Raw genomic sequence first — 19,166 nt, 5'->3', positions numbered from 1 at the left:
TAAGAAAAATGATTTTTTCATATTTAGTTTTATTATGAAAAATACAAAAAAAAAAGAGTCAAATTTAATTAAACTCATTAAGAAATTTGTATATTTTTAAATCATCTAATATTTATATAGACATGTTAAATAAGTGAAAAAAAGTTTGAAATAGTATATAAAAATAATTTTTTTGACTTTAAATCTTTTTTTTTTCTTCTACTTTTCATCTTTCTATTTTCTTCCCCTCACATTTTTTTTCAAAATTTTCTCGAAAAAAAGTGTGTTTCCACACATTCATGTAAAAATAAAATAATTATAAAATACGAACCCTCTAAAAATAATTTAAGTTTCATAATATACTTATCAATTAAAAGATAGTACCTAGGATAATTAAAAGTAATATTTATATTATTAAAAGGTAGAAGTTAGAGGTAGAACATTTGAGCAAAAAGTGTATGAAATGCTAATTATATTTTATTATTTAAAAATTTAAATATTTGGAGCAACTAATTTGTTAATATGATATAAAAGTTATGAACTTAAATAGGTGATTATTCTTTCATAATTAATCTTATGTATCATTTAAACTTTTTAATTAATTATTTTTGACAACAGAAATAAGAAATATGTTTTTAAAAATAATGAAAATAGAAAATATGTAAAAATAATAAAAATAAAAATGTATATTTTTGGATAGTTGTTGTGAAAGTAATTATTAAATTATGTTGCATTTTAAAATATCCAACAATTTTAATATTAAAAAAGAAATGGGATAGTTCCAAGACTTAAAAGGGTATTTTGGGGAGTAGGTTGGGTAGGATGTAGGAACAAGAGATGGTGGAATCAAATCAATCTCTTTACATATCCACCTAATGTTTTTATGCATCTACCTATTTTTATTTTTATTTTTTAAATAATTTTTATGTATAAAAAAAAAATTAAAGAAGAAGGTGAAGAGAAAGGAAAAGGAAGGGAAGGGAAGGAAAGCAAAGGAAAAAATAAAAGGAAGAAAGCAAAGAAAAAGAAAATAAAAGAAAAGATAGAAGAAATATGGTCAAAGATTTAGATGACCATATTTTTATCAGTGAAAATTAGTTTTAAAAAATAGTAACGGGAAAACCTTGTTTGTTAGTGAAATTTCTTTTAGGAGGAAAAGCCAATGAAGCAATTCATTTCTGGTGCACCAGTGAAATTGATATGCATGTATCTTTTGGGACTATCAAATCTCCACATACTCCTCTAAAATCATGTGTTGAATGAGCAACGGTAGTTAGTGATTTTGGGTTGAACTCGTAAATATATTCAGTATTTAGACCATGCCTTGTCAACGAAGGTGATGATGATTCAGGCATGAAATGGTCTGTGCAATACTAGGTCCTGTGTGGTCCGAGTAACATGCATGATCTTCCTCCACCCAAGTAAGTGGGTTTGAACTTTGAACTCGTTTTTGAGATTTATTAAATTTAAGTTTACCAATTCGAAATGGCTTTGTCAACTAAGGTGACGGCTCTATGTTAGGGGGCACGATGATGTGTCTTTGACTCATTTCCATTTTCATATCTCTCCTTGTGTAATAGTAAAGCTCATTGAAGTCAGTATCTTTCACAAAATAGACAAACTTTGCTCCTAAGTAAATAGCTTTAATGTATGAGGCAGACTTTTTTGATGGTAAGGAAATAGCTGAGTTAAAATTTTAATTTTTTTTTAAATATTAAACATATTTTAAAAATTATATTTGCTTTTTTAATTTTTAGAAGGATATTGTTATAATATTCTCCTAAATTTCTTCAAAAGTTTTCATGACCCAAACTAAAACTAAAATTAACGGCAATCGCGGCGACTACTAAACAAATGGAATAAGATTTCTTCGCCAATGATTTGGTGACACGTTTCAGGAAAGGGCACAAAAACAACCACGGTTCAACAAAATAGAATTGATATTTTACTTTAGTGCCCTTGAGCCGTACACACGTCCACTTTCTAGGATGACCGTTTCACACCGAACAATCCGGGGGCGGGGGACCCACAGACCTTTTCATTTAATGGCCGGCGAGAGATGTTGGCGTCAGTTCGCCGGTTGAGTTGCTGACTGAGGCATGGGAAAAGGAAAAAACAACTAGCGTATCTTCCCATCCTTCTATCCCCACATCACGACGACCACGTCGTCTTTTGACTCCTTCTCCTCCCTCGATTCCCTCCAATTCTCCTCCATTTAATCTCTCCGATTTCTCCGTTCCCCTCCATTGCTTTCTTCGCTTTGGGTTTCGGCAGTTTTGTCGTTTTTTTTTCTCATTTCTGATTTTATTTCCTAAATTTTTTCTTTTTTTTTTTTGGCGGAAATGGGTTCACTGAACGGAGATGGAATCGCTGGCTATGACATGGCTGGAGAATATGAAAGAAAGGGCGAGAAAAATAGTAAAGAGGATATTTCAGGTGGATACGTTTGCGAAAATTTCTCCAGTTCCGAGATTTTCTCAGACGGGGGAGGTTTGAATTCCGATGATAGTGGAAAACAGGAAGCAAAGCGATGTCCGTTGGATATGATAAAAGATTCACAGGAAGCTATGGAATTTGATCAACAATTCTCTGAAATCGAGATCGAGAAGAAACACGTACCTGTTGAAGATCGTCAGGACATGTCTGCAATGACGGAAAATTTGAATGAAGTTCAAAATGTTCCATTAGAGGACCTTGGCTCCGGTGCTGATACAGCCGTTAGCTCCGAAACCAACGGCGATGAACAGATCATTCCTCCTCATTCGCAGCTACCAAAGCCAGAGGCACCACCGGGACTCTTGAATCCTCCATCGATGGAAGATTATTATCGAGTAGAGCGATCGCAGTCCTTAACGGAGAACTTGCCAGCAATTGGTAAATACATCCGAGACCGGAGCAATAGCTTATCGGCGGCAATCGTCAAGCGGATATCGTCTTTCAAAGAGAGCGATGAATCGAAATCGAAGTGGAATAATGTGACAGAGTTCAATCTCTCGGGACTCAAGGTGATCGTGAAGCAGAAGGATGAAAACAGAGACTTCGCGCTCAAAGGTCGAATCAGTTTCTTTTCCAGATCGAATTGCAGGGACTGTACTGCGGTTCGATTGTTCTTCAGAGAGAAAGGTCTTAAATTCGTGGAAATCAACGTCGATGTGTATCCGTCGAGAGAGAAAGAGCTGATGGAAAGAACTGGGACGTCGTCCGTACCACAGATTTTCTTCAACGAGAAGTTCTTTGGAGGTCTGGTGGCTCTGAATTCGCTTCGGAACAGCGGGGACTTTGACCGTAGGCTGACGGAGATGCTCGGGAGGAAATGCCCCGACGACGCTCCAGCACCACCGGTGTACGGTTTCGACGATTACGAGGAAGATACCACCGACGAGATGATCGCGATAGTTAGGGTTTTGCGGCAAAGACTGCCAATTCAAGACCGTCTGATGAAGATGAAAATCGTGAACAACTGCTTCGCCGGCGCTGAGATGCTGGAGGTGATGATACAGCACTTCGATTGCGGCAGGAAGAAGGTACGTTGGATATCCTAATCTAGTGTGTCGCACACCACAGTATTAGATGGTCTCGCGGGAACAAACTTCATTTTTGTCGCATCGTGCGGCACTGACTCCGTGAGACTATTTAGTTTGGTGGGGTGCAATACATGGGATTATTCTCATCCTTTTTCTTTTACTGATTCAATTTGAAATGAAGTCAAGACTGCCAAATCGCTGACTAGCCGTAGTCTGAGGGATTTAAAAAAAGTAAATAAAAGCATCGAGTAAAACACGTGACCTAGAATGACGGTTATATCCTTTTAGTTAGGAACGTACACAGGAGCTGCCAAACACCAATGATGACGAACACGCCTCAGCTATGATTAAAATGGAGAATCGGCACTCTCTTTTAGTTTTACCCAAAATCAAATTATAATTATAGTAATATAATAAGAATTTTTTTTTTTTTCTTTTTAAAATCATCATTTAATGATTATACCAAATTGGATTTTCATGATTATACTAAATTAGTTTTTTTTTAACATTTATTATAATTTATTAATCTTTTTAATTATTAAAGAAATAAAGATACATTTCTAGATACATTCAAATAATTATGTCTAATTTTAGCTTCATCTAGAAGGGAAATTATTAAAATCATGATCCTTATCCCATATTATAATCATGGATTGGATGGATTTCTTTTCTGTAGGACAAGTATTTTTCATTTTCTAGAAAATTATATATGTTTGTTGGGATCCAATCATCCAAAACATTTTTCACATGGTGAAGTGATTCACTACTAAAAAAACACTATAAAGTGAGCTTACTATAATAATTTCAGCTTCAAGATGAAGTCTTAAAAATTGTTTTTTTAATCTATATATTTAAATAGTTGCAACCAGCGTAGATTAAGAATTACGCTTGAATGAGTCTGGTTAGTTTTATAGATATTTATTTGGAATTAAATTTTGGAGAAGAGACTGTTTGGTGAACTACCTTTTAGGATTAACTTCATATATTATTTCAAATTTTTAAAAATTACTGATTAGTGATTACCTAATGTGTATTTGCAAATGTACTTGTTGTTTGTCGTCTTGGATCACATGTCAACTCTCCAGCTTCATGGTTATTATGAAGGGGTGAGACACCCAACGGGCTGATATGATTCTTTTGAAAGTTAAAAAGTTTGAAGCCACTTATGGCTGTTAGTGAGAGGGGGTCCCATCTTATTATACAGGAACGCTCCCCTTTTCAAAATCTTGGCTCCCTCATATTACCCACCTGTTCCATGCTTTTGATTGATTGTTATGACCTAACACCCATGAGCCTCCTACCCATTGCCTGGCCTTTCTCGTGGGCTGAATTTGTTCTTCTTTGAATTACCACAGCAAAAGGTAGATGCAGTGAAAAAAAAAAGGCCAAATAGTAAAGACCTTTAATTTTGTAAAATTGGATTGGAGGAGCAAATTGGTCTTTTCTTCTTGTTCTTCCTTTATACCAATATGGGGCCTTTTCATTGTTACATTATAGAAGGCTAGGAGTTAATTAAAATTGTTTAAATGATATATTTATCTAAATAATTGCTTTAGTTATATGATTTTAGTTTTTCAAAAATTAAAATATAATTAATTATTTAATAAGAATAAATGTCAAATTAAGTATGCCATACAATCATGTTGAGCCAAGTATTGCTCTGGGAAAGTAGACTGTGTTAGGCATCCAAGTGCATCTTGGAGTTAACCTGCCTTGTGAATTATTTTGAGGAATGCAACACTTTGTATCTGCATTTTTGCATGGGTATAGCGTTATTACTTCTGATTTAGCAAAAAAAATATATAACAAACGATGCCAATCTACTGGAACAGCAGATTGGTGAAGAATTAGATGAATAATTCTTATAATTTCAAATGTAACTGTTTGTATCTGCTTCTAAGTATTTATATCTCTATGGGTCTCTTAGTGAAATTTATATTACAATATATGTAGGCCATTGAGATTGGGAAGCAGTTGACTAGGAAGCACTTCATTCATCATGTCTTCAGGTAAGTTCTCATCCCTCATAATGAATCTATTGACTCTGTAAGACAAGTATCAGTTTTATATGATCTCAGTACAAGTACCATCTGCAGGGAACAAGATTTTGAGGATGGAAATCATTTCTACCGTTTCCTTGAGCATGAGCCTTTTATTCCTAGATGTATCAATTTTAGGGGATCAACAAATGACAGTGAGCCCAAAACCGCTGCTGCAGTTGGCCAAAGGCTCACCAAGATAATGTCCGCAATTCTTGAGTCCTACGCCTCTGATGACAGGCGCCATGTTGATTATATGGGAATTAGCAACAGTGAGGAATTCCGGAGGTATCACTACTTGTCAATTGATTTAATCTGCTTATATAATCTATATTCTGCCTTTTACTCATGCTATCTATTAGTAGTATAGGAATGGGAAGCTATAACTTTCATTATGCATTATCCTTTTTCTATGAGAAATACATAAGATTACCGTCCTCTAGAGTCAACTAATTAGCCCTCTGGTGGTTTCCCAGTTTTTCTTTTGCTTTTTTGAATTTAGAATACACATTCTTTCTGGGGCACATCTCTTCCATTATTTCCTTTTCCCTGTATTTTTAGACTGATCATATGCAAAAGATGCTCCTAGAAATGGCCAAGCATGCTGTAGATATCAAGCACCCAAGCCTATCAGGTTGGAACAACTAACAGTCATGGACCAGGATATTCGAACTTTTGTCCAACTTTTAGTTATGCAGACCAGTGAGGTGTTACCGTAGAAACAGAGGCTGTAATTAGTGTGGTATTTGAAGAAATAAAAAAGAAGCAAGATGACCACAATGATAAAACCCAAGGATTTCAAAGGTAAGGATACTTTTGCAGCCTTTTTTCTTATATTTTGGTATGAGGCAAAGGATTGATCATCCTTAGTAGTGCTTATTATCAAAGGTCTATACCCTGTGCTAGAAACTAAGACTAACCTTGAATATCATAAACTTTGCAATTAAGCTTCTAATGTTGGCTATTTTGATTTTTGGATTCTAGTATGTGAGTGGGCAATGCATTAGTTATGGGACCTTCCTTAACATATACAAGCATTTGAGTAATGGTTGTTTAGTAATGTGCAATAGTTGTGTGGCCTTGTAGGCATTTGTAAGTCATTGAGTCCTTGCAAAGGCCTAGAGAGTCAGGTCCTTATACCTACCCCTCATAGTAGTCTTGCCACCTTAGTATGGCCTCCCCGAATCTCTTTCTCTTCCTTGTAAAGAAATAATAGAGGATTGCTATGAACCTGAATGGAATCCAGAATGGAAACTCTAAAGTAGATCCCTTGAATCCAAACAAGTTTCCAAAATTTCCCAAACACATCAAACTCTCAAAATCATCACTCCTTTCAAAGAATCCTCTCTAGTTTTGGTATATAGATCTTCTGTGGTGGCAATTCAAACAGTTTCTATCGGCAACCATGAAACCATCTTTGGTCTTCCTGTCCATCCATCCCATACCCCAAGGACTATAAAAGGAAGGGCTACAATGGTTCACATCTGAGTGTCACAAGGATAGGCATTCAACCTCTTTCCTAGAAAGAGGAAATGTTAGTTGGCTATGAGCTCTTCTGATGTTAGATGGAACAAGTTCAATGATGATATTTACAAAGATTGAAGCACGCCCACACAATGTTCATCATCCTTCCAAATTACACTAGTGATTTGACTTGACCTACTCTTGCAAATACAATTAAGATTCTTGCCCAACTTTAGAAGTTGATAAGAGACCAAGAGAAACTTTCCTTGCAGCACCTAACTCATTGATATACAATTCTACAGAAGCTAGTCCCAGTCCTTTCTGTGGCCTCCAACTCTTCCCCCATGACATTATTCTGGTTTCTGAAAATATCACTCAACCCAAAATTTTAAGAGAAGCATCCTTGAAGAGAAATTTCCTCACATTTCCACTAGTGTAGGAATCCTCTTATGAACATTTCTCCAAGAGATGTCCATTAGTACGCTTTACATCTCCTTGAAAGAAAACTCCTAGATTTCCTACCAAACCTTGGCATCCTACCTTTGTACAAATGCTAGCTAGAAGGTGAAAAGTTCCTGGCCCACACTTGCCTAGAAAAGCTCTTTTACCCTCCATAGCAGATCTACAGGATTTTGTCTTTTTTCACCTCCTAACTTTAGAACAAAACCTATACCAAACTCTTGCTACCTGAATCAGCATATGTATTGCAGAGTGAATGATGATGAAATTATGGTTTCTAAGTACAGATTTATGCTACAATGTGCCAAGTAACAAAGTGAAGTTACTAACTTGAGAAGATAGTTGCTTAAGCAAATTGCAAAGATAAGTTTCAGAAAGGTTTGTGGCAGCTTTTGTGATTTTCAAGAAATGGTTGCATAACATTCTCACTACAGCGAAGAGAAGCCTGGCTTGTCAGAAACAACCTGTAGACTCCATATCACAGAGAAGTGGAAAAAAGCTTCACAAAATCACTTGGATAAGAAACATGGCAGTAAAACAAGAGTTTCTTCTCTGTAAATGATGTGATCTACCCAAGTTTGGGTACATCAAGCAGGAAAGCTTCTACTTTGTACACAGTGAAGGGAGCCTTTATGCCCAGCATGCCCAAACCAATTATAAATCTGTGGAAGTAGAACTTAAGTGAGAAGGAACTAGAGATCTTTCTGAGATTAGCTTGGCAGATTGTTCAAGTGACAATGACAATAATTCTAAATAAAAGTGATCAGAAAGACAGCTTAGAGGTTGATGAAGAGTTTGGGCATCAGTCCTCCTCCCCTACACCCGAGTAATGGTTTTGATTGACACAGATTTAAACCATATGATGTGAGGAAGAAGTATTTGCCTCCAGAATTCTGGACTTCTCTGAAGCAGCTTCCCAAGTAGTTTCATAGAATTGCCCACTTGATTCTGTAGCTGTACTCAATTCAGATATACCAAAACCCCACTTATGACCAAGGAATGCATTGATGACCTAGTAGATCCAAGACCAGCACATGCACTCAGTCTCTTACATTTTAAAGAAAAAAGGGTTCTCAAGCAATGTTGTACTGGGAACAGAGAAGTATTTTGTTGGCCCTTACAAGGATTACTGGAAGATACCTCACCATTCTATCTCTCCTAGGCATTCTCCAAGATGAATAGGTCTGCAATGGATGCCTCAGAGTAGCATTTAAATCAGGTCTGATGAGAGACGAATTTGATAATTCCCTATTAGGAATTGAGTACTTATTGACTGATGATTACCAGGCAGCTGTGCTCTAAGAAGAAACATTTGGGAAAGATAAGTCTATGGCATTACACCAGGAAAGACTTAGCTGTGCGGTCAAGAAAACTGACTCCTTCATAGCATACCAGTTACTTCCAAATTAGAAGGTTAAGTTATATTATGTCAAGGTTTTCTCAAATGTGGAGGAGAATTATGCGAGTACGATCATAAGAAAGGGGAAAATTGATTGCTGCATTTAGGTGTTGTGTTGTGTTGGAATTATATTGCAATCTAGTCTGTAATAAGATAGCTAGACAGCATTAGTAATTACCTAGTTGGCTAATAGGAAAATTAGGTTTTAGCTAGTAACTGATGCAGCGGGTACATGATGCTGCAGTGGATTTTATGTTTGCATCACTGTGACATGGGTGGTGTAACAGCAAGAGTTGGAAAGGAAATTCTTTACACTCTGAGAGTTCCTTTCATGAAGTTTTAATCAATGGTTAGCATCACTTTGATGCATGAGTAAGGATTCAACTGTTACTAGGGGGTTTTAGTCTATAAAGAAGGGTTGCATCTATTCTTTTGTTCTTTAAGCACATTTCTCTTTGTGGTAAATTGCCTGCAGTTCATGTGATTCAAATTGTCCTTTTTTCTTATTGTTATATTCTTTGTTCTTCAAGCACATTTTCTCCATAGCTAATGCTTAATATGATCTCTAAGAAACCCTAAACACAATTTCCCAACTGAAATGCTGGATTTTGGAAGATTCTCTGTATAGCATCACTTTCCTGTGGGTGCTAAGCAAATCATTTCATCATTTGTAATAGGGATTTAGCTGTCAGTTGTACCAACATTGGCATTATGCCAACATTACTACTTCCAATCGCCTAAGTAACCTTTCTTCACTGATACTAGATGGTCCATCAAGTTGAAATGAACTTAAATTTGATCAAATGACAAGAGTTCATGAATTTCCTCCACTTTCTTTCCTTCTAGTGAGTTTCTTCAATATACTTGAATGTACACAAAACTCTTCCTCTCTCTCTCTCTCTTTCTCCCTCCTTCTCCCTCCCTTTCTCCTCCCTCCCTCTCCTTCTCTCTCTGTCTTACACACACGCACACACAGTGTTTCTCCCTTCAGACTGGTCTTTGCATAGTGGATCATGATCCACAATGCACTGCAAAAAATGCAGTGTCCCACACTTTTAAGTTAATGAGGCCGAAGTGATGTTATTTTCTAGTTAAAATGATGGTGATGGGTATAGTCAGGGGTGTGATGGTGGCTGCTAGTTAAAATAGTTGTGGGGACCAACAATAGTATGCAGTTGTGTTCGCTATTGGCAAAAGAAAGTTGCATTGTTTTGTCATCATATTTGATGTGAACTAAAAGAAGCAATGGTGAAGATCAATGGTTTATATTGGCCACTCTTGATCTGGTTGCAGTTGGTGGGTTCAAACTTGTGAATTTAAAGCACAGGACCTAACTTTCTTATTGATTATGCATGTGTTGGTAGTTCATCAGTTGATAATTTGAACATTTATTTAACTTGAACAGATGAATTGTGGTTCACCATCCAATCTGATTATGGTCATGGAGAGCTTAAACTGAAATAATTTCTTTTGAGAGTAGAATGATGTGGCTACCAAGGCGAAATCTTCACAGCACACTGTTTTGTCATTACTTTTCTCATGATTATAACTATTCTTTCTTCTCAAAAAATGCAGATATGTAAATTTGGTTCAGGATCTTCACCGGGTAGACATCCTAGCACTCTCAACAGATGAGAAACTGGCCTTCTTCTTGAACCTGTACAATGCCATGGTCATCCATGCAGTGATTAGAGGAGGGCGTCCAAATGGGGTCATTGACAGGAGATCCTTCTTTTCTGACTTCCAGTACCTTGTAGGAGGCAATGTCTACTCCCTCAACACAATTAAAAACGGGATCCTCAGAAATAATCGGAGATCGCCATACTCCTTAATGAAACCCTTCAGCAATGCTGACAAGCGCCTAGAGGTGAAAACCTTTTTATCTACTACATTTTCTTTATTTTTAATCCACGTTTTACATTCTAATGTGGAAGCTGGAACTGCAGCTGGCCCTTCCAAAAGTGAATCCATTAATCCATTTTGGACTCTGCAATGGAACAAGATCAAGCCCCTCGGTCAGGTTCTTCTCACCCAAAGGGGTTGAAGCAGAACTAAGATGTGCTGCAAGAGAGTTCTTCCAGAGGGACGGGATAGAGGTGGACTTGGACAAAAGGACAGTCCATCTTAGCCGGACCCTCAAGTGGTGAGTCATGAAACCATTCCCATTTTTCCGTTTAGGACTGGGAAAATAATGCTAGCTTCTTGTTTATTGATGGAGGACCTTCCTACACTGCAGGTTCAATGCAGATTTTGGACAGGAGAAAGAGGTCCTCAAGTGGATCATGGATTACTTGGATGCAACTAAAGCTGGTCTGTTAACTCATCTGTTGAGCGATGGAGGACCCGTTAATGTGGCATACCACAATTATGATTGGTCCGTGAATTCCTGAATTCCCAAATTGATCCCTAGTTCATTCTCATGGTTTGGACATGGCAGTGTGTGAAGCATTTTATAATAGGAGTGCCTAAACTGGTGAGATTGATCTTCTTTATTATGTAAATATTGTAGATTTTGAAAACCCTGATCATTGTGGCCCTAAGAAGAGGCTTCAGAAGTTAAAAGAAAGTATATTTTATATTTTTCCTTTTAGGCGTTATAATCCAAGTGTCTGTTTTTCTTTCTTTCATTTTTTTCCCGGTTGTAGAGAAGGCGTGTATCTTGGTTGAGTTTGAGGAAACTAACTCCAACCCAACTCAATGTTTGGGCTTATTGAGTGGATTTTAAGTATCATTTTTAATTCTTGGATTAATTTTGGATTGAGGGTTTTTTTTTTTTGAACTTAGAATATAATTTACATTCCACTTGGATGAATAATTCAGATCAACTCAAATAAGAATTAATAATTTTTATTATATTTAGTATATACTTAGTATGTGGGAATGACTGTCTCATTCATTTTCTCTTTCATTCTTATGTTTAAATAACTTAAGAGGGTATTTGGTACCTTAGAATAAGGAGTGATAATGAAATAAAAAATAATTCCAATAAAAATCAATTTTCACAAGTGAGATTTTAATTTATATATTATGATTTATTCATCTTATAAGAAAATATAAAATAGTCTCAAATTTCTATTTTATTATTAAATTTTGATTCATCAATCGAAAATTTATTTTAAACCATGTGTAACGGTGTTATTGTCAATTTATTTATTTTTCATTCCCATTCATCATTCCCCAAACCAAACAATGTCCTAAATATTTGAAAAACATTATTTATGGGTAGATTTAATCTAGTCCACCTAATTCAGATTTCATTCATACAACTCAAGCAATCAAGTCTAAAAGCGGGATTAGGCTTAGGTTGAGCACCTTAAATTAGTGTGTGGATTGGGTTGAGCTAGTTGGTTGCAAACCCGACCCAACTTACCCATGTTGCAGTCTTTGAGCCCAGCCCAACCCAAGAGGGGACTTTTATTTCATAATCCCAAATTTTAAAAAATACAAATAGCCAAAATAAACATGTTTGATATTTTATTTTCAAAAAACGGTCTGGAAAATGATTTCTGAAAACAAGTTCTGGAACATGCAAAAATTGTTTCTAAAGTTGAAAACAAACCATTTTCCAAAATTTTATCATTTAGGCCTAGCCCAAAGGGTTGATCGGGCCCAACCGTCCAAGACCCAACTCCAGGCCATTTCCGACCCTGCAACCTGCATCAGGCCCAACCCAACCACCTTCCCTCCTTTATTTCCCGCCAAAATTATATATAAAAAAACAATAAATAAAAGGCCGAATTGCAGAGACGAGGCTAATCGGATATGGAGAAATCAGGAGCGGCGCCCACCGGTTGCTACAAGTGTGGCCGCCCTGGCCACTGGTCACGTGACTGCCCTTCCTCTAACGCGAACCCTAACCCTAACCCGAATCCTAATTCTCAAAACCAATACTCCTCCTTTAACAAAGGCACTGCCTCCAAGCCGCTAGCCAAATCCTCCGAGAAGCCCAAAAAGGCCCCGAGAACAAGACCCAATCTCACTCCCGAGCTTCTTCTCTCCGACAATGGCCTCGGTTACGTCCTCCGCCACTTCCCTGGCGCTTTTAAGTTTCGCGGCCGCGGACATGAGGTACTGGCGTTGTTTGGGTTTTGTGTTTTTGGCTTTAGGATGATGAGGACATCTGATATTTGCTTCATTTTCTTGTTATGGATCATGGTTACAGCTCAGTACTAGTGGTATTTGTTCTCATTTTTAATCGTTTAACATTCTCCTGAGGCCTGGGGCTGGGGTTAGGGTTTGATTATTAACTCTGCAGCTGTAATTGTAATTTTGATCTAGAATTCCTCGTCTTGACTTGTAATGTTGTTTTGTTGGATCTTCATGGTTGATTTTGTTGCACTTGCACATTTGAATTGAATTACACGCAAGCAGCGAAAATGAGATCTTACGAGGCAAATATTGTAGGGTTTGTTTTATGGGTAGCTTTTCTTGTAAGTTCCTGATTCTTCTTCCGAGCAATCTCTTTCCGACTCTCTTTCGAAAATTTTCCCATGATTTTTGCACATCTCCCAATCTTCTTTTTTTAAAAGGCTGTCTTGCATTAAGAGCTCTCTTGTCCATGGAGGCAAGTCGTATAATCTTAACATAGATGCTAAAGCCTTGTTTATGATAGTTATTAGCTTCTGCTTTTAAGAAACAGAAGTAGAAGTTGAAGGAGATTACTATTGCTGTGCAGTTGATTGGAAACTATATTTTAAAAATAATTTTATTAGACACAGAGGATAATTTTGATAATTTCATAAATTTTAGGAAGTAGAAATCTTCTTCCTACATTGCATTTCATCAGAAGGTGTCTCCTTGTTAATCCAAAATTTTTGTAGATAAATCACTCTAGGAAGTGGGTGGCCCATGTTCGAGAGTTTTGTCCAAATATTCTTAAAATCTGTGTTTGATGTTCTAATATTGTTTTTAGCATTTAAGATTCTCTCCCTAACAGAGCTTAAGAAAGAGGATAATACAAGTTGGCAAAAAGAGATATCACCAGCTTAGGCAGAGGGAATTACCATGGGGTAAGGGTACATTTCTTGTCATTCTAAGTCTTTGTTATGGCTAATATGTATATGAACATAAATCCATGGACTCTCAATAACAGAAATACAGGTCATAGGAATTATTTGGCCCATTAGAAATATGGAATCCTTCATTACAAAAGGCTAGTAAACCACCCCAATAGACCTATCAACAAGCAAAGAAAGTTCAAAGGATGTTATTGCATTGGAATCTCAAAAAACGTAGCAAAATAGCAACTTAAGTTGATGTGGAAGTGCAGGTTAATGGAAAATCCATGTTTTTTTTCTATGTTTGAGTTACTCATGTTGGTACATCCTGGGTCCTAGGGATGTCAACAGGTTTGACATTGTTAGCTTGTTGATCATGATATTAAATACCTGTATAAATCTGAATCACACAAAAAAACATAGTAACCCATCAAATTGCAAATTTGCAAGCAATGCTCAGAATCAATTTTTGGTTGATTAAACTTTCCTATAGGTGCGTTATACTTTTATGTCCTTTCATTCTACTAGATCTTTTTCCCTTCTCCATGAATTTCCAAGCTAAGGTATAAGGAAGAAGAAAATGTCATGTCTTAGTATTTTTATTTCTTGTTCTCATCCATTATTGACACTTGGTGCTAACTTGATGTAAATTAATTTTATGGTAATAATAAATATTTTTTTGATAGGCTCATTTTTGTTATGATTATTAGTGCTTCATTTGCCTCACCTTTTATGTTTCAAAGAATATTCACCAATTGTATTTTGCAGGTTAGTGACTTGGGGAACCTGATTGGCTTGTACTCTGAATGGCACTCTCATATGCTTCCGTACTACTCATTTGATCAATTTGTACACAAGGTGGAAAAAGTGGGCACAACAAAACGTGTGAAGGTATATGATATTCGTTTTTGTAATGATTCCACTTTTCTAATTTTTCAACATGATGAAGAGACTCTGCTTAACCCTCTAGTGAACTTGAGCTCTGATTTAACGTTAAACTACCAATTTAACCTAAAAGTTTAAACTGTTAGGTAATAGACCAACAATATATATCAAGCAAAGAAACATGTTTTTCAATTTGCATTTGGCTGAATTAAGAAATACATTTATTTATTTTGATTATAGTGTTGAGAATTGGATATGTACATGAACATAAGAAGGAAATTCAAGAGATAAAGAGTTGGACTGTTGCTGATAAGGTGTTGTTACCATAATGCCATTTTGTTCTTGAAGGGGTAATTAGTTTCTTTGATAGCATGGATTCACATTGTTATGCCAGTGACTCTTGAGGATGACCCCAAGGCAATCCTGTGAATCTTGTAACTTTCCTAATGTTCTTGGTTTTTATTTTTATTTTTTAAGATAAAAATGATACTTAAAGAGAAAGATCATGTGACAAAGACGAGAACTCACAGGAAGCAATATCCATTAAAGCAACCAAAAGGATAAGGTAATAAAAACATTGATAAAAGGAATCTATCCGACTTTGGTCCATGAAAGTATTGTTGCATAAGTAAAGGATTGACCCAAGTATCATGCCTTGGTTGCCCTAATTCTATTAGCAAATTCAGCTGGTATCTTGAACTAGGACAAATGGTTCTCAGAAATGCTAGTTGGAGTTGACCTTATGAGAATAATTCTCCACTAAGGGGGCAGTAATTGCTTGAAAGTCTTCTATATTACTGGATCTAAAACTCATGCACTAAAGGATTCTCAATCAGCTAGTTTTCAGATCAATGATGGTATAATGACTTTGAGTCATTATTAACTTCCGCATGGTCATAGTAATTTATTCTTTAGATATTTGGAAAAGATAAATAAAGAGGAAGGAGAAAAAGCTGGAGAAAATAAATGAGATAAAGGAGCGAATTAAAGGTTCTTTTTTTCCCTTTATTTGTTTGATAGGCATATAAAATGATTTTACAAACAAAACTGAAGAAATAATGTACCAAAGTAAATAGGACATAGATAATGGGTGCTAAAAGGCACAACAACAAAAAAAAAGAACATAAAAAACAATTACCTCCCTCAATGAGAACCAATCATTCTATAAAATCAATTAAAGACATTGGACCTTCTTCCATGTGCAAATTAATCTGCAAAAAAAGATAAGGAAAGTACTTTCAGGATTTGGTCGGACTGGTCCTTACTTTCAAACAATCTTTGATTTTTTTCTTTCCATATTGTTGAAAAAATGCACAAAGGAGACCTTACATCTTTTCACAAAGTAGTCATGTTAGCCTAAAAGGGTCTCTCTGATTGTGGAGGATAGTACCCGAGTTACACCAAAGAAAGAGAAGATTAACTGCTATAAAACCCTTGTCTTATCTTTCTTACTTTAGTTTCCTTGAGATTCAGTGTGTATTTTGGTGCTTGAGTTAGTCATTTTTGCATTATTTGGCGGCAAAGTTCACTACGATAGCACCATTTATTTGGAGTTGCATCAATATCCTTGGTTTCTGGGATTTTGAGCCTTAAGTTTCACATGAACTGAATGACAGTTCAATAATTTTGTGATAAATGTTGTTACAAACTCATAGTCAGCTTCTTTTGGCCTTTAACCTCCATAAATCTCTGGTTAGTTCTTTGTTGATCCTAACTCAGTGCACTGTTTATATCAAAATATTAAGAGCATGGGTACAAATTTTATCTTGGTCAGCCCCAAAAGACTCCTGTTGTGGTAGATTGGACAAGCTTTAAAATTAGCATTTTCTTGAAAGGTAAATCCAGAGCTATTCTTTGTTGTAATATATTTTTGAGGGGATGGAAGTTATACATTTTAATTGACCTTTTAGTTCAACAAAAATAATGATAGAGGTGTTAGACTGTTAGCATAATTTAATTTGTGCGAGGCTATTTGTATTTGTGCGTGCAGACTCTAGAATATGAACTTTTTAACTTTGTGCATTATAAATGGAAGAGGAGAAGAAGTAGGGTCAAATCTATGAGTAAGGAAATTTTAATAATTTGCCCAATACAAAGTAAGCTGTAACATTCTACCATTTTGGAATTATTCTGAACATTGAACTACTCCTTCCACCAATATAATTCCTTAATGCGGGGTTGTTAATGTACAAGAAGTACTCTCTGCATATAGTTTTCCAATTAACGTTTAAGAATATGGTTTATATTCATTGAATAATCCAAGAACAGCAGGTTGCTTTTGGTTATCCATAACAAACTTCATTTCTTGATTTCTGGTTCAAATTGATTTGATGTTTGTGAAATTGCTATGCACATACCATTTCTTAATGTTCTGTATTTTTTTCAACAGATGTGTATCAGAGAGTTGAGAGAGAGAGTCGAAAATGGAGGTGATCTGACAAAGTTCCATGAACCACCTGTTGAACATGAAGATTGCCCAAATCATGAGCAAGGTATATTTACTACCTTGCCGCGCCCCCCTCCCCCCAACAAGGGGACACTTGGTGGACACATTCATGCATTTTAATTCAAGCAGAAGTGTAGCAATCTCAATACTATCGTAGGCAATGCGATAAAACAATTTGCATTCAATAGTTTAATATGTAACTAGTAGTTCATATCATATCCTATGCCAAAGTTGGTCCCATTTGACACCATAACATAAACTTGAGGTGAGATTGGGCTTGGTTCAGTGCTGAACCCCACCCAACTCACTTGAGTTGTGAAATTTCCATATGTTCTGTTTACTGTTGACACCTGTAAGTGATAGTTATTCCCTTTCTGATGATGTATGTTGCAATAGGACAAAGTTTAAATAAATGGTCCATTAACACTGACTCTATGGAAATTAAGAAATAATAAAATATGTGGTTCAGTATTCTTGGGAATGTAGTAGAGAATGTTTTTGTTGCTGACAGCCAACATAAAAGGGAAAGTCATGAAGCTTGTTCCTTCATTTTTGTAATCTTGTCTAGCTTTGATCTAGGGCTTCGAGCTACTGAAGAAGTTATGAACTCAGTGGATCCAAGTCATTATCAGGGAGATACATCTTTAAACCATGAGGATGTACAAGAGGACATGCTTCATGAGGTTTATAGGAGTGCTACTGAAGTAAGTATAATCCTTTCAATTTTTTATTTTTTATTTTTTATAATTACCTGTTTGTCTTGTGCTTGATATAATTATGCTGTTTCTATATCTTAGTCACAAGACACTAACTTGTTTGTTGAGTGTCTCTTTTATGGAGCTTAGGCAACTATTTTGCCTAATCAAGAAGGAATAAATAAGAATAAGTTGACAATTGCCTTTTTTCCTTTTTTTCCCCCTCTATTTTGTTGATAATTGTGACTCCAATGAGTTTTCTCAGAATAAATATGGTTTCTGAGGTTAGTGATAATTATGCATGGATGGATAAAAATTTTATGGGACCTGATCCCTGAAACATTTGAAGGAAAGCCAGCATTCTTGACATTCAGATGAAAATTATTTGTGCTATTATTGCTGCTGCTACTTTGGGTCTATATTGGTGGTGTGGTTCCCTCTGTTAGATTCTGTTATGGAGCATGATCCTGTTATTTAAATCCAGTTCATGTCCATCACTTCAATGTCTTTATCCATCTATGAGGTCCTGTATCTATTTTCTACTCCTATGACTGGCTCCTTACTAGCATTTAATATCTAGGGAGCCCTAGCCGACCTATATAACGCATAATTTGAGAACAATGGTTATCAAATGATATGAATAAAGTATTATTATTCATAGATTGGCCCCGACTATGTATCATAATGCTAATTTTTTTGAATAACCTGTTTTAATTTCTATGTATTACTATTGTTTCAAGATAGGCTTGCTTTGCCATTATAACTGCAGGAACCATCTCAAACCTTGGCCAGTGACATGGTTGCTGGGGATGTACCTTCTGAAGGTAGCTCCGAGAAAGAATTACCAAATCAAGTTCCTGAGAATGGACCTATTCGCTCTGATATTCAGATCACAGAAGAGCAAAAAGCTCGAATGGAAGCTAACAGGCAGAAGGCACTGGAGAGAGCTGCAGCCCGGGTCCATTTGCAGCAGGCAGTCTAACCTTTCTTTTTTCTTCTTCATTTTGTGCATTGCAAATCCTATATTAAATTTCTGTGTCAATGTTGGTTATCATTCCCACATTTACAAACGATAGAGTGGAATATATAACAAACAATATTATTTCTTTTAGGCCTCTGTGTAGCAGTTTCTCATTTTTATTTTTTGTATTTTGTTTTGAACTTCTAGGGGGGAGGTTTCATTCTTCAAAAGCCTTCCACATGATTGAGAAGACAGATTTCTCCTGTGTTTCTTTTTCTCTATTATATTATTTATGTGAAGCTGGTTAGTTGGTGAAAA

The 19,166-nt window shown here is 36.0% G+C and overlaps 2 protein-coding genes across 3 annotated transcripts; both read left to right on the top strand.

Annotated features, from left to right (window-relative positions):
- The first annotated feature begins 2,070 nt into the window (after nucleotides 1–2,070).
- LOC117922212 lies at nucleotides 2,071–11,614 on the top strand. Its single transcript, XM_034840264.1, has 6 exons — nucleotides 2,071–3,503; nucleotides 5,457–5,512; nucleotides 5,600–5,830; nucleotides 10,440–10,731; nucleotides 10,811–11,007; nucleotides 11,101–11,614. The coding sequence occupies exons 1-6, from the start codon at nucleotides 2,322–2,324 to the stop codon at nucleotides 11,252–11,254; spliced, it is 2,112 nt and encodes a 703-aa protein (XP_034696155.1). The 5' UTR covers nucleotides 2,071–2,321; the 3' UTR covers nucleotides 11,255–11,614.
- A 1,001-nt stretch (nucleotides 11,615–12,615) lies between these two features.
- LOC117911234 (TIMELESS-interacting protein) lies at nucleotides 12,616–19,166 on the top strand. Of its 2 annotated transcripts, none has more exons than XM_034825538.1 (5): nucleotides 12,616–12,932; nucleotides 14,630–14,752; nucleotides 17,136–17,238; nucleotides 17,781–17,896; nucleotides 18,657–19,166. In XM_034825538.1, the coding sequence occupies exons 1-5, from the start codon at nucleotides 12,627–12,629 to the stop codon at nucleotides 18,867–18,869; spliced, it is 861 nt and encodes a 286-aa protein (XP_034681429.1). In that variant the 5' UTR covers nucleotides 12,616–12,626; the 3' UTR covers nucleotides 18,870–19,166. The 2 variants fall into 2 exon arrangements, with proteins under 2 accessions (XP_034681429.1, XP_034681421.1); XM_034825530.1 differs by having other exon boundaries at nucleotides 17,772–17,896.

The sequence above is a fragment of the Vitis riparia genome, chromosome 1, assembly GCF_004353265.1.
Source record: "Vitis riparia cultivar Riparia Gloire de Montpellier isolate 1030 chromosome 1, EGFV_Vit.rip_1.0, whole genome shotgun sequence".
NCBI lineage: Eukaryota > Viridiplantae > Streptophyta > Magnoliopsida > Vitales > Vitaceae > Vitis > Vitis riparia.
Note: the sequence above shows the minus strand (reverse complement) of the source record. Positions and strands in the feature narration are given on the sequence as shown.

Bases quoted from the DNA above. Each gene is read 5' to 3' on its own strand.
- LOC117911234 (XM_034825530.1), top strand. From the start codon at position 12,627: ATGGAGAAATCAGGAGCGGCGCCCACCGGTTGCTACAAGTGTGGCCGC. The intron at 14,753-17,135 runs GTATATGATATT...TTTTTTCAACAG, and splicing joins GCACAACAAAACGTGTGAAG to ATGTGTATCAGAGAGTTGAG. The intron at 17,897-18,656 runs GTAAGTATAATC...TTATAACTGCAG, and splicing joins TTTATAGGAGTGCTACTGAA to GAACCATCTCAAACCTTGGC.
- LOC117922212 (XM_034840264.1), top strand. From the start codon at position 2,322: ATGGGTTCACTGAACGGAGATGGAATCGCTGGCTATGACATGGCTGGA. The intron at 5,513-5,599 runs GTAAGTTCTCAT...TACCATCTGCAG, and splicing joins TTCATTCATCATGTCTTCAG to GGAACAAGATTTTGAGGATG. The intron at 10,732-10,810 runs GTGAAAACCTTT...CTGGAACTGCAG, and splicing joins ATGCTGACAAGCGCCTAGAG to CTGGCCCTTCCAAAAGTGAA.